The following is a 13,719-nucleotide window of genomic DNA, read 5'->3' as shown; positions in this document are numbered from 1 at the left end:
GTTGTTTTTTTAATGAAATATACAAAATGAACTCAATAAATATAAACAGCATCGTTGCAGAAACGATTGGAAGCTACTTCTTTCGACGGTCGTGTTTCTTGATGATGTCGAGAAGGTTGTTTGTGGTAACTAGTGTGTCCTCAGGTCCTGTCTTGGTTTTCTGCCTTTCCCTTCTCTGCTGCTCATGTAGGTGGGGTGAGTTTAGGAGCTGAGGGGGCAGAATGGACCCTGTCGGTTTGACCCTGTTCACCACACTCAGGAACAGCCTTTTGTTGTTGTTGTTGAGGAAGGTGATGGCTGTTCCCCTGTGTCCCAGCCGACCTGCTCTGCCCATCTGGGAAGCCAAACATTCTTTGCTTTACATTACGGGACAAATGATTGCATAGTCTAACCACAAGTGTGGTTGCTTTCACATAGAAGAGAAGGACAAACAGGAATGTGTAGGGCTGCTTGACGAACCTGGTGGACATACTCATCCATTGTGTTTGGCATGTCAAAGTTAACCACCAGTCTGACATTGACTAGATCCAGACCTCGGCCGAGCACACCTGTACTAATGACCACTTCGAAGTCTCCATCCAGAAGACCCTGATGGGACCACAAGACAAGAGTCCATTTATATTAAAAAAAACATGGGAACACAGTTATTTATGCACTTGACTGCATGCTCAGCCTGCCACTGTTCTCACCCTGAGGATGCGGTTGCGTTCCCATTGCCTCTTGTCAGAGTGGATTGCCACGGTGGTGAGGCCTGTCACCTTGGCGACAGCTTCACACAGCAGATCAGCACCCAGTTTGCAGTCTACAAATACCACGACTGGAGGCTGGTACAGCTTACTGTCCTAGGAAATCAAGAAAAAATACATTAAAATTAAAAAATTTAAACATTTCCACAAACATTGCAGTAACAATGTGCAGCGTATATTGACTATGTGTATCCTGTGTTGTTAGAAGTAATTTTTCAACAAACTGCGGGACAGATCCAAAATCCAAAAGTGCATTTGGAGAGAAAAGGTAGTATCTCAGTATTATCACAGCTGTTTCATATTCTTCTGTTTTGCTAGATTAGCTGCAGATCAAGCAGGTCAGAAATGACAATGTGTAACAGCCTAATAGCCATGCAATTCCTTAGTATTTCTGTAAAACCCATTCACTACCCCTACAGAGCTGAACTAAGCATCAATCATACATGATTTTTAATATAAAATTCCACCAAAACATCTATAGTAGTAGTAGTAGAGTTTTTTCCTACTAGAAATATCCACTAACACACTTTTTGTTTCAAACCAGACCCTGTCCAGCCTTGTATAAATGGTGTGAGCCATTGCTGGGATTCCTGGAGTGAGGCCAGATCTCTGGGCCCACCCATTTCCTCCAGACAGGGACCAGGACTGCCGCAATGACTGTCTAAATATGGTGTAGTGGGGAGACCAGTAGTTGGAGCTTAAGGAATTCCCTCCTCCAATAGACCAACAATAAAATACCATGCTGGTTAGAGCGATAAACACATTTTAACTAACTTTATACAATAACCTGTGTTTTTCTCTCCCACGGCAAAGTGCTTAAAAAACGTTTAAATATTTTTGACTGTTTTTACTGCATTAAAAAAATCAAAACCTCAAGTGTACGACTTACATTCAGAATTTCAAACAGCTTCTTTTTCTTGGAGGGCTCCTCTACCCAAAGCAGGATCTGTCTGACATTTGCGCATGGCTGGTTCCTCTCACCGATAGCAATGCGTACAGGGTCCCGGACCAACCGAGCAGCAAGTTCCTCCGTCCCTGCTGGGATGGTGGCTGACACAAGTAGCGCCTGGTGTTCTTCAGGAACTTGGTCTAAAATCTCAAGCACCTGCTGCTGGAAACCCATCTTCAGCATAGTGTCGACCTAAAGGACACACCACAGATATACTGTTACAACTGTTGCTTGCTCATTATAACGAGCAAGTTTTGATGGATTAATGTAATATTAGCTTTTGATGAGATTAAACTACAAATTTAATCACAAAACACAATTTAAAATTTGAAGCCCTTTAAGCAAACTTCAGTGTGCCTCTCATACCTCATCAACCACCACCACCTTCACTGTATCAAGTTGCAATGCTTTCTGCTTCAGTATTTCAATGAGTCTCCCAGGGGTTGCGATGACAATCTGAAAGAACATAAGGAGTAATAATTAAGAATAAAGTTGAAATTATTAAAAAAAACACTACCTTAAATGGTGGAGGAGGAGATTATTGTAAAAATAGACACTGTACTTTGATGCTGCTCTTGAGGCGGTGGAGCTGTGGGGGAAGCGGCATGCCACCAACCAGCAGCGCAGTTCTCATGTTAGCTAGTCCCATCACCAACTCCTTGGCCTGTCTCTCTATCTGAATGGCCAACTCTCTGGTGGGCGTCAGGATCAGAGCCACGGGGTGGCCCACACTGTGTGCCGGTTTCTATTGATAAAGGAGGTGTTACAGAGACATTTAGTAAACAGATAATATGGACAGTTCAATGTTAAGTGTTATACTACAAGGGAAAATAGTTGTCATTTTTTATTTAAACAGTTCATCGCTTGCTGCATTACTGTACCTCCATTGCTCTCACAATCACTGGTAGAAGGAAGGCTATAGTCTTCCCTGATCCAGTGTCAGCGCTGGCAATCACATCCCTGCCAGTGAGCCCAACAGGCACCATCTGCATCTGGACCGGGGTGGGTGCATCATAGCCAGCCTTTTTCAGGTTGCCACTTAAGGTGGAAGGGAAGCTGCAGTGCTCAAATTCAAGTATGGCTCTACTGACATCTCTCCCTTGGGTTTCAATCCCCAGCTCCTGTTTGATTCGTTGCACCTGCTCCTCTGTTAGGCCTGATATAAACCGGTCTTCCTTGTAGGAATAGCCTGCTTCACTGCCACCCGCTCCACCGCTGCCAGCTGCCAACTGTTCAGGTTGTGGAGTCCTTTTATCTTCATTTTGGTTCTCACGGTTAAATGCATCTGCCCCAGTCCCCATTCCCATTTGCATTAAATGGTTGGCTTTGCACTCAAGACTGCAAACATCATTGTCAGTGGCATCACAAATATATTCTCCATAGCGACCACACATTACACAGACGGGCTCCCCTGGCTCAGGCCACCTCTGGTTCTTTTTGAATGATTTAACTGGTTCCTCCTCCTCCTCCTCCTCCTCCTCCTCCTCTTCTGTAATATCTGAGGAAGGCTTGTGTTCATCATCATGTACTGAGATGTCTGTAGAATCTCCGCCTGCTTCTACCACTTTATCCTCTGCGTCCTCCTTGTGTTCAGGTGTCTCTGAACTACTTTTGTCATTTTGCTCTTGACTAACTTTGCTTTTCTTATTTAAAACCTGCCCTGGTGCCTGAGCAGGTCTCTTCACCTTCAGGGCTCTTGGCATAAACATTTCTGTCTTTATTATTAGCCTACAACAAAAAGAGCAGAAAGATTCACCTAAAATATGCGACACTTTCCGCGTTTTATAACATAATTTTTAGGCGCTCGAGATTGAGCTTCTTAAACCACCATTTGTCCACAAGTGAGTCATAAATGCTGCGAAGTAAGTTAGCTCAGCATTAACACTAACAGCATTAAACGTACCTCTTCGCGTCAAATCTTCCAACATTTCAAAACTGTCACTGGCGCACACTGATGACGTCATAATGGTTCGCCACCGTTTGACCTATAGGGAAACGTAGTTCTTTTGGCGTCTCTCGCTTACAAAATTATGTTTTTACGTGATGAGTGTTTTCATTAAAGAATTTTATTCCATAGAAATCCACAGTCATCAATCTGTGGTCCTGTTTCAAAGCGTAATGGTCTTTTCTAAGCTTCAAAGGTCTATCAGAGAATAATATCGGTGTGAAATAAATATAATGCAACATGTGACTAATGTCTAACTGGGAACACGGTGTGTCATATTTTTGTCATTATTAGCACGCATCAGTGCATTCTTTCTACGCAACATTCACTTCATCACGTAATAATTAAACTCTATTACATTCTAGAAGGTAAAAGTGGTACGATATCCGAACAAAAAGACTTTTTATCAGCAACCCATACAACGTAAGTCTCGTGAATGTGAATGATACTTCGGGTGATATGATGCGGTAAAATACGTATTTCGGCTGTTCAAAACAAAACTATACATATTCCGAGAGCATGTGAAGGCAGCATTCGCGCATGCGCAATCAATAACAAAGGTGCAGGGCTGGATAGCCAGAGTGCGGCAGGAAAACTGCATCACGGCACCAAGAGGCTGAACACAGGAGGGACCGTATAATGTACCCTGGGCATTCATACTATTTTACATGTCCGTGAATGGAAGGAGCTGTCTCTAACCAACCCAAATAATGGAAATATTGCTGTTTTTATTCCAGTCGAAGAACAGTTTTCCCTCTGAAGGAAACCTAGCTTGGTCCCACGGAGCAGATTTCAACTGGTAGAGAGGAGAATGGATGAAAAACACCAAGACTAGCGCCTCATTGTGTGAAGGAGACTGGAAAAAAGGACAAAACTCAACCAGTGTGGCATTTTATGACTGAAAGATCCTATAAATAGTCCTCGGAAAGACGCCTCACCTATTTAATTCACGGACGTTTATTGTTTTCCATGAGATTCCAGTAGTGGGATGCTTTGGCGTTGTGTGTCGCTTCACTGCGTTTAACGGGACAATTCAGGGAGAAATATGGGTGAAGTTCAGGACGTCAGGGATGTCAAGAAGACCTTCGTTGCTCCAGCTGTAAAGTCCTTTGAGCACTATGACTTCTCCCGAGCCAAAATCTGTTGCAGCCTCACATGGCTGGTGGCCAAAGCGTATGGGACAGGTACGTGTTGTACTGTACCTCAGACAGCAGCATGGATGTAGATTTTATGTACACTCTTTGTACTAGCAGTTCATGTGTAATATGACTATAACAAATGCTAATTAACCAGGCTGTAGTTACTGCCAGGTTTCCTATTTGGCACCACTGTTTGTTGTTATACACAAAATTAATTAATTATTAAATTAATTTCCTGCTGGTACAAAAAATAACTTTTCATGTGGAATCACGATGATCGTGTATAATAATAGTCATGTTTTATAGAAACGAAAAATATACACATCCTAAATGTCACCTTCACCTTCAGGGTGCTGTATCTAAATCTGGATTAGAAAGTAAGGCATTACATCTTCCCCTTCTCCACTTTTAAATGATTTAATTAGTCATAGATCTGGTAAGATATGTAATAACCAGATAGATAAAAGAAGGCTTTCACCTGACTTGTTATTGAAGAGAATGTATGGTTCTAACGTGGTTCTTATAGCTGTGAATCATCATCCACCCACATACCCAACAATGCAGTGAATACAAAAAAAGGTAGTTCATTCTGATTGTAGAGTGTGGGCTCACCATGCACACCTTCAAATTCTGGTGTAGTGCCAGGATTTGGAGATGTTTTGAGTCTCTCCTTATAATCCAAATCACAACACAGATGGTTAGTTTATTTTAGGTGGTTGAACATGTATTTCTAAACAGTGGGTGGTGAAAACACTACACTACATTCACAAGCCTGTCCCTGCTCAGGGGAACTCATTTAGCTAATTTGCTGTGTCTATTTACAGTCTATAAGACCTGCATTGACCTATAAAGATAGAACACAAAATAAAAACATGATGCAACACAAAAATATATCTTTTACGTGGGGCACCTGCCTAAAAGTACGAGCAGAGAGAGTGAAATAAACACATTTGACCTTTGTAGAACTGATACATTCAAATGTAAAAGTCATAACTTAGCAACAAGTATATATCTCAAAGTGTGTTATTAGAGCTCTAGATCTAAACATCAGTTCTTAAATGACAAGTACAGCACAGTGTGCCTGAGCACATCATTCCTTGTCACTGTGTTGTAATAGGCAAGTAAACATGAGATCCCTTGCAGATCCTCTTGTGTATTTTCAATCAGGGCTGAATGAAATGGGCTGATTCCAAAAATATAGCTCTTCAGAGAGAGAGAGAGAGAGAGAGAGAGAGAACGGGAGAGAGCGGGAGGGAGAGAGAAGCAAGGAGAGCAGGCTCATCTCCAGATCCCTGCCTACGCTGCTCTGAATACTTCACATACATCTGCCTCATTACATCGATGCAGGAGTTCACCAAGAATATGCAGTAAAGTACATCCAAGATGCAAAGCCCAAGAGCAGATCTTCTGCTGTCAGATAAGACCAAAGCATACTGATACCATTGTCATTAGCAGAGCTCAGGCGAGATTTATTACAGTCTGAAGTTGGATGTTGGGTTAATACAGGTGGTGAAAGGGAACAAGTGTAATTTTCATCTCTTTGGCAATATAGTGCTGAATAAGAGAACATCCATCACACTGTACATTTCTGAATAATTGATTGATATGAATAATAAGGAAGGTTTTCATGCATAAGTAAAAGCTTGAATACTACAGCACATATTGAGTATGTAGTATTCAAACACTGTGTTGACAGCCTCTCTTGCCGTTATTGTACAAAAGGGACCTCTACATCTCTGGACATGTATCTGAAGCTTTAATTTTAGCATTAACCTTAATTAAATAAGCAATGTGCAGCACGGGGGAGTGTTGTTCTGGATCTTGAATTTTGACCTCTCTGGGTGGAGGATGGAGGAGGTCTGGAGAGAAGTTGAATTTCGTTTTGTTAGGGTCCATTACATGAATATAAGTGATTACAAGAAAGGCACATAATCCCGTTAGTTGCTTCTGCTGCTGTCTGCTTTTCTGTTCCATGATAACACAGAGTCCATCTGTGGATAACCTTGTTGATAGTGGTCAGTGGAAGCAGGTGATGGACTGACTTTAATGTGCATGCACTGAAGGATGGGCAGCAGTGTTGAGGAGCATAAAACTGTCAGTGTGGCTCACCGCATGCCCCATTTTTCACTGGCTACACACAGGCAGTTATCAAAATTAAGATCCATTCTCCTGCTGCTGACACTATGATGAGCTCTGCATCTGGAGCGTGTGCAGATGTATTTTAATGTTTTCATGCAGCCTCAGCATCTCATTTGAAAACAGTTATGTTTTTATTGTTGAATTTGTTGTGTAAAAAGGAGGACTTGTGTTTGATTGCCTGTCACTATCATAGATTTACAAAAAAAAATCTTCCTACTTAATCAAACTCTGGTTTGAAAGGTCCAGGATAAAAACAATAAAAACACAATAGTTTTGAATTATTTCTAGCCTATTCCCCTGCAGTGGACTTGCCAAAGGTGATGAACACAAACGTACAACTCTCACATGCAGACAGCCTCTCTCTCTCTCTCTTTGATGAAGCAGGCACTGAGAAGGGTGTTCCCAGGGAGCTGGAAGCTGCAGAGCTACAGACAAGATGAATCGATCGGGTTCCACTCTTCCTGCAGTTGCTATAGCAACGCTGAAGTCGATCCACACATATATCCATGTCGAGATATTGTCATGGCGATGAAAAGAAGTTGTTTTGCCAAAGTGATGGCAGAGTATGATGAAAAAGCACTACAGCACTAGCACTACAGATGTGGAATAAGGCTTTAAATTATTATACATTTTATACATCTTAGATTGACTTAGTGTCATAAACATTAAATAATTGTTTGTTTGTATCACCTCCCTCAATCAGACTTATCAGCATATCAAGTCCTTTTGCCAACATGTAAAGTTTAAATGATTCATATGATATAAGCTGAAAACATTATTGAGATGTTAATGCAGCCACTGAATTTAACCACATCCCACTTCTGCCCTTCTATTACACAGACAGCATCCCAGCAGACTTGAAGGACCCTTTCTACACAGACCAGTATGAACAGGAGCACCTCAAGCCTCCTGTGGCTAGCCTCCTGCTGTCTGCAGACTTCTACTGCAGGGCCGGCAGCCTCATCCTGAAAAGCGACACTGCCAAGCCGCTGCTGGGTCACGATGCCGTTATCCAGGCGTTGGCTCAGCGCGGCCTCTACGTCACTGACCAGGAGAGACTGGTCACTGAGAGGGACCTGCGAAAAAGACCCCTGCAGATGGTAAGGATGTCAGACAGCAAGTTGTTCTCCCCTCTCTTTCTATTCTGTGTATGTCTGTCAGCAGATTCTGATACCAGATAAAGTTTTCACAGTAACTGAAGTATTTTTCATGCATACAGTCTTTTTCCTCATTCCATCACCTTGCCCCGCATGTCTTTTAAACTTAAGTTAACCAGGTAATACTTAACATGATCGAATCCTGTTTGCTTAGTTAGCACATTTAAAGAAGCTAAATAAATAGAATGAAGAAATCCTGGCTGAGCTACAGGTTTGCTGCTGACAGGCATAATTGTATTGCATCACTGTTGTCATTGCATAATTTTAAAATCAGTTCAAAGTTGCTGATCACAAGTTTTTTAGGATTAGGTTCTTATCCATTTTGTATTTGCATATAGTGCAGAAGGCTCACTGTTGTGGATAATGCCATTTTTAATCACTGTTCAAGGCAATAAACAAGTGCAACACTCAATCACAATAACACTGGATAGCCTGACGGCCACTTTCAGTTACCAACATTTCAACAGTAGGCTACATGTTGAATTAGCCCTGTGTGTATTCAAATTTCCTCAATAGGACAGTGTATAGCATAAGATATGTGCTTGCAATGTTGTAGCTCTGCAGGCAGACTACTGAGCCAGAATGACATAGCCTCATTATTTTGGGGCGAAATCTCAATAGGAGGTTTTATTGCTTCAGTGATTTGCAATTGAGACACGATTAGCACACAGTATGCCTGCAGTCTGTTTGTAGTGTCTTGCTGGTTTTAATTTCCCTTCAATGCTAATTCAAAAGTTATTTAAGTTTTGCTCATGCACTTTGTTGTGTGTAGACAACAAGTGCTCAAGTATGTTTTCTCTTTATTCTATCATGTTATTAAGTGGAATTTGTATGTATGTTGTGATTTTGTGCTTGTTTGTAGAAGAGTTACGCTTGGTTCTAACAGCATGTGGTTCTTGATGGTTTGCTAGAGAATAAAAGTGTGTGCTTGTGTCTTTATGACAGAGCAGGTTTTTGAGTATGTGAGAATGAGCTGCTAGAGGGGTGTCAAACTACCCTTTTTCATTTTTGTCTTCTGTCATCTGTTCTCACATTTTTCATCTCCCATTTTCATTTATTTTTTGCAATTTTCCACAATCACCTCCTTTCACCTCTCTTATTCCCTTCTTACATATTTCCTCCCTCATATCTTCTCTACCCCTTTTCCCCACCCTTCCTTTTTATTCAATCACCCCCTTTAAATGAATTCATGGCCATTTCCCTGTTCCCTCACCTTTGTTTCCCCTTCTTATTCCTTTCCTTCCTCACCATTTGCATTATCTCTGTTTTACTACTTTCCTCCAGCTCACCCTCCATCTACAGTGGAGGCAGAGATGCTGTCGGTTTCACAGCTGGTTTTGAACCGCTGTCTTACGATATTTGTGTGAGGAATTTGAATGTGATTTAGATAAATGGATACATTTGATATGGAAATGCTAAAAATATATGTATTATTGATCTCTGTTGTTAGCAATGAGGTTGTGAAGCGCTGCACATTGGAGCTCCTGTGGAGGGTTATCTATTATTAACAGACTGTTTTAACATTCAGCCTCTTTGACAAGGTGACTGTCCACCTGCGCTGTCTCCTGGGGAAGTGTGTGGTGAACCATAAGGGTGTGCAGTAAAAAAACAACTTAAAAAACTAAAAAAAAAGTTCTTCTAAGGGAATCTGGTATGATGTGTTTTCTCAAAAACACTCCTGAATCAGCCTTTGAACGAGACAGAGCACCTACCTGCAGACATGTCTGTAAGCCGCTCTGGATACGAGCACAAGGCGTGTCATTAAATACTGCTGCACAGCATTTTAGTTAAGCATCTTTTTTAACTCAGCAGTTTGCATAAGGAATGAAAAAATCCCAAATAAGCAACTTTAAAGGATGTTCAAGGCAGCTTTAGTAGGTCAGTCAGATGCTGACGATGTCATGTCTGACATATGTCATGACATTTTCACTGGGTTGCCAAACTGACTAGGCTTGTAGTCTTCTGTCTCTTTTTCCGTCCCTCTCTCTCTCTCTCTCTCTCTCTCTCTTTCGCTTTCTGTCACTATTCCGCCCACTCATCCCTCTGTCTTCTGCCATGTGAGGGATTTCTACACGTGAAGACGCAGAATCCAAATAGCAGTTATCGCCCACTCAGCTGCCCACACGCATTCTGTATCGCATGACTGTCTCTTCCACCTGTAGTGTGCTCAGAGAATGAGGGAGAGATGTGGAGGTGGGCTGATGATCTGAAATTATTCTGGCATTACACAGTATAGCCCACATGAAGGATCACAGAAAGCACCGCTGTTAAAAGTAATTATCAAAAAAGCATTCAACATTAAGTTATGTGATTGAGGAACCATTGATATAAATGTTGTGATTTTCTTCAGTCACAAATATGGTGTTGATGTCGGGCCTGCAGAAGGTCAGTCTAGCAGACTGTTGAAGTTGTCTTTAGTTGGATGAGAATTACGCATGCCAAGGAATGCACTATAGGGAGTAATGGCGTGAATTATGACTGCGTGTTTGTACCTGCATGTGTAACATGTATGGGTATCTTACTGACCTAATTACACAATGTGACTTGACACAGAAGAGCTCCTTGCTTCCCCAAAGCAAATCAGCATACAATTGAGTTAATAGAAATGTTAATAAGAGTCTGATTAGGTAGATACTGAGCAGGCTCACTGGAGCATTGTTGCTTAATTGCCTTGCTCAAGGGCAACTCTGAAGTGTTAATGAGAAAAGTAAAGTGCATTGGTATATATATTACATTATTTATTGTACATAGGGTTGTTGCTTTGGGTGTCATATCTGAAGGCATTTGATCATATGACAGGACATACAATATTTTGAAATTTAAAAAAAATATATATGTTCTTTTATTTGTGTCTTACATTTACATTTATTATATTATATCATGTTTGTGTGTATTATATGGTTTCTTTATTGGTTACATGTGTACTGTCTTAGTGGCTTTATGTTAAAAGAGCCATATAAAACAGTTTTATAGTCACCATTATGTTAGAGAATGCCTTTCATATTTTAACTTAATAGCAATTGTGCTCCAAATATGCATGTGAATAACGAACTTTTGAATTTTTAGATCTATTTTCATTTCTTGTTTTACTGGAAACGTAATTAAAATAGCGCTCCGCTCCATTGTCTCCCAATTATGTAAGAATTTTTGTCAGATGTGCACAAAGTATTTCAAGTTAATTATTTAAACTGTAAACTTTTCCTCGTTAATTGGGGCTCATTTGATGTGGACCAAGCCAGAAATGGAATGTGACCTGGTTAATGACTGCTGATATATTACAACACCAAATTCATACTGAAGCTTTGCTACAAAGTGAATAACAAATTGGACATATACTGTTTCTGCAACATTTCTGGAGGCAAAACAAATCAGCTGCAGCTGATTATACAAGACATACTGCTGCTTTACAATGTCATGATATGTCATTAAGAAAACAAAAAATAATTGACAGAAGTGCTTAATTTTGTTTTTCAGATTAATATGGGTAAAAAGGTTGCTTGTCATTTTTAATCTAATCTGTTGATGATTATTAGAAAACATGATGTAACGGATGAAATATAGAAATCATTCATCTATTTGAAATCAACTACACTTCAATCACATGCTCTCCATCAGGTGATAAGAAATGATTTTTACATCCATACATGCACAGTGTAGGCCAGATATACTGTGTAATAGATTCGTCATCTCATATACAGCAGGGAGGAATATGGAGGAACACACTTCCTCCTGTTGTTCTCCCTCTCTTTTTCTACCTCCTTCACAACCCCTATTGGGCAGGCGCACCGTTTCCATGGTTACTCTCCAGTAGGCAGGGTGTTGTGTATGTGTGTAGGTGGGTGCAAGAGTGGGGGGTGCATGCGCCTGCATATGTCATATGTGCAGTGTGAGAGAGAGAGAGGGAGAGCGGTTGTAGTAATGTTGATCAATGTCTGAAAGACAATGCTGAAATGCTAGAAACGTGCAGCATTTTAGAGACACTGCATCACAGGCAAAGTCGTATCTGTACATATCACATGCAGAAAGCTAACCTGAGTGCCAAGGGGACAATTCTAACTACCTTTCACAGACCTTATTCTTTTTCCTCTCATTCGGGCTTACAAACAAAAGGCAAGCTGAAGCAGCAGAGTGAAGGGAAGCCTGTCCAAGTACTTACTGTCCTTGTCTTCCACAGTCTGCATATGTTATGCTCAAAGCCAGCAGTGACTCCCAGGCAGTACAGTATGGATGGATAAGCAGTGAGTTCATTATGTGATGTCATGTTATAGCCTGTGAGCATTTTTCGGTACTGACTGATCTGGGACTAGACAACAGGGAGTGGAGCAGAGCCATGTTTTGAACAGAGATGGACTCCAAGGTTGAAAAAGAGTGCAGGTAAAGACAGATCCAACACGGCTGAAAGAAGCAGGATTCCAGGGCCAAGTAAGGAGTAGTTGGCACAGGCAAAAGGCTGGCCGGTAGCATCAGATAGCAGCAGAGTCTCTACAGTCTTTTCAGCGTTGAAGTAGCAGGATGTCTTGATTTTTGAACGGGTTGCAGCTGGTGGGATTCTGCTCCATCCCCACCTGACTCCACTCTTGCAATAAAGCCTAAAAGCACAGAGAGCTGGGATGCGGAAGGAGGCTCACAAAACTATGTGACAAATGCAGATTTAATCAAATGTGCACGTTAGAACAATCTCAGTGTTAAATGCTATATCTTCCTTTTTAGTGTAATAGCACATTAAGCTTATTATACTGCCAAGGTTTCTGTTTAGGAGTGGACACAGAGTGGTTAAAAACTAGAGTCTTTTATTAAGCGCCAGTAGGGCAAAACAATACAAAACTAAAAATCACACTCGTCGTGGTCAAAAGATAAAGTACAAAAGTAGCAACTAAAAAATCACACTTGGCGTGGCAAAACTAGATCTAGGTACACAGGCACAAGGCAGGGAAAAAGGCAGGAGCAAAAAGCACGGCATGGACAAAGGACATGGACAGGTACATGAGACGAGACGAACTAGCAACAACAGAGGGGAAGACACAGTCTAAATACACAGGACCAGGAAGACAACGAGACACAGGTGGCACACATTAGGGCAGGGCAGGTAATCAGACAAGAGGGAAACCACAGGAAGTAAAACACAAGACAATGCACAAGGAGGACAGGACTATCAAAGTAAAACAGGAAGCACAAGACAAGACAAACACCACAAGGACAAGACACAAGAACTAAACAAATTATGTCAAATGTGATGCATCCTTTACATAAGTCTTTAGCACAATCAGCATACAGCTAGAAGACAGAAACTCATATAACCCTGGTAAATTCAGGCATTGCTTCGGAGATCATTTGCAACAGTGTGCCATGTTTTATTACAGACTCAGCTTTAGGGTGTTAAATGGAGACCCTGACATTTAAAGGACAGAAAGAAAGAATATCTGTGGCATTCTGAAATTCTCTCTGTATTCTCACAGGGATTTGCTCTGATTACCAGAGAAAACACCCTTTGTGTTTGTGTAAAATAGGTGGTATTTCCTTTTCAATAGATCCAAATGCTGAAATCAAACTTTCACATATGAAACTATTTCAATCCAGGGTTCCTTTTCAAACGGATTTGAGCAAAAGGATTTGGAGTGCAGTATAGGTCAGCACTGGCTGGTCT

General features: G+C 41.2%; 2 protein-coding genes across 2 annotated transcripts in view; one reads left to right on the top strand and one right to left on the bottom strand.

The window, feature by feature from the left end:
• Positions 1–4: 4 nt before the first annotated feature.
• Positions 5–3,668, bottom strand: ddx59 (DEAD (Asp-Glu-Ala-Asp) box polypeptide 59). Its single transcript, XM_028403904.1, has 8 exons — positions 3,599–3,668; positions 2,577–3,423; positions 2,258–2,440; positions 2,062–2,151; positions 1,636–1,887; positions 690–842; positions 460–588; positions 5–334 (listed from the first exon to the last, which is right to left on the bottom strand). The coding sequence occupies exons 2-8, from the start codon at positions 3,402–3,404 to the stop codon at positions 74–76; spliced, it is 1,896 nt and encodes a 631-aa protein (XP_028259705.1). The 5' UTR covers positions 3,405–3,423; positions 3,599–3,668; the 3' UTR covers positions 5–73.
• Positions 3,669–4,254: 586 nt separating this feature from the next.
• Positions 4,255–13,719, top strand: part of camsap2a (calmodulin regulated spectrin-associated protein family, member 2a) — a 36,050-nt gene continuing 26,585 nt past the window's right edge. Inside the window, exons 1-2 of the mRNA XM_028404034.1 lie at positions 4,255–4,824; positions 7,759–8,018. Of these exons, the coding sequence (XP_028259835.1) occupies positions 4,686–4,824; positions 7,759–8,018 (399 nt within the window). The 5' untranslated portion in view covers positions 4,255–4,685. The remainder of the gene's footprint in view (positions 4,825–7,758; positions 8,019–13,719) is intronic.

The sequence above is a fragment of the Parambassis ranga genome, chromosome 4 (genome assembly GCF_900634625.1).
Source record: "Parambassis ranga chromosome 4, fParRan2.1, whole genome shotgun sequence".
Taxonomy (NCBI): Eukaryota; Metazoa; Chordata; class Actinopteri; family Ambassidae; genus Parambassis; species Parambassis ranga.
This window is presented reverse-complemented; position numbering and strand designations above follow the sequence as displayed.

Bases quoted from the DNA above. Each gene is read 5' to 3' on its own strand.
- ddx59 (XM_028403904.1), bottom strand. From the start codon at position 3,404: ATGTTTATGCCAAGAGCCCTGAAGGTGAAGAGACCTGCTCAGGCACCA. The intron at 2,152-2,257 runs GTACAGTGTCTA...ATGTTCTTTCAG, and splicing joins GCCTCAAGAGCAGCATCAAA to ATTGTCATCGCAACCCCTGG. The intron at 589-689 runs GTGAGAACAGTG...TGGTCCCATCAG, and splicing joins AACGCAACCGCATCCTCAGG to GGTCTTCTGGATGGAGACTT.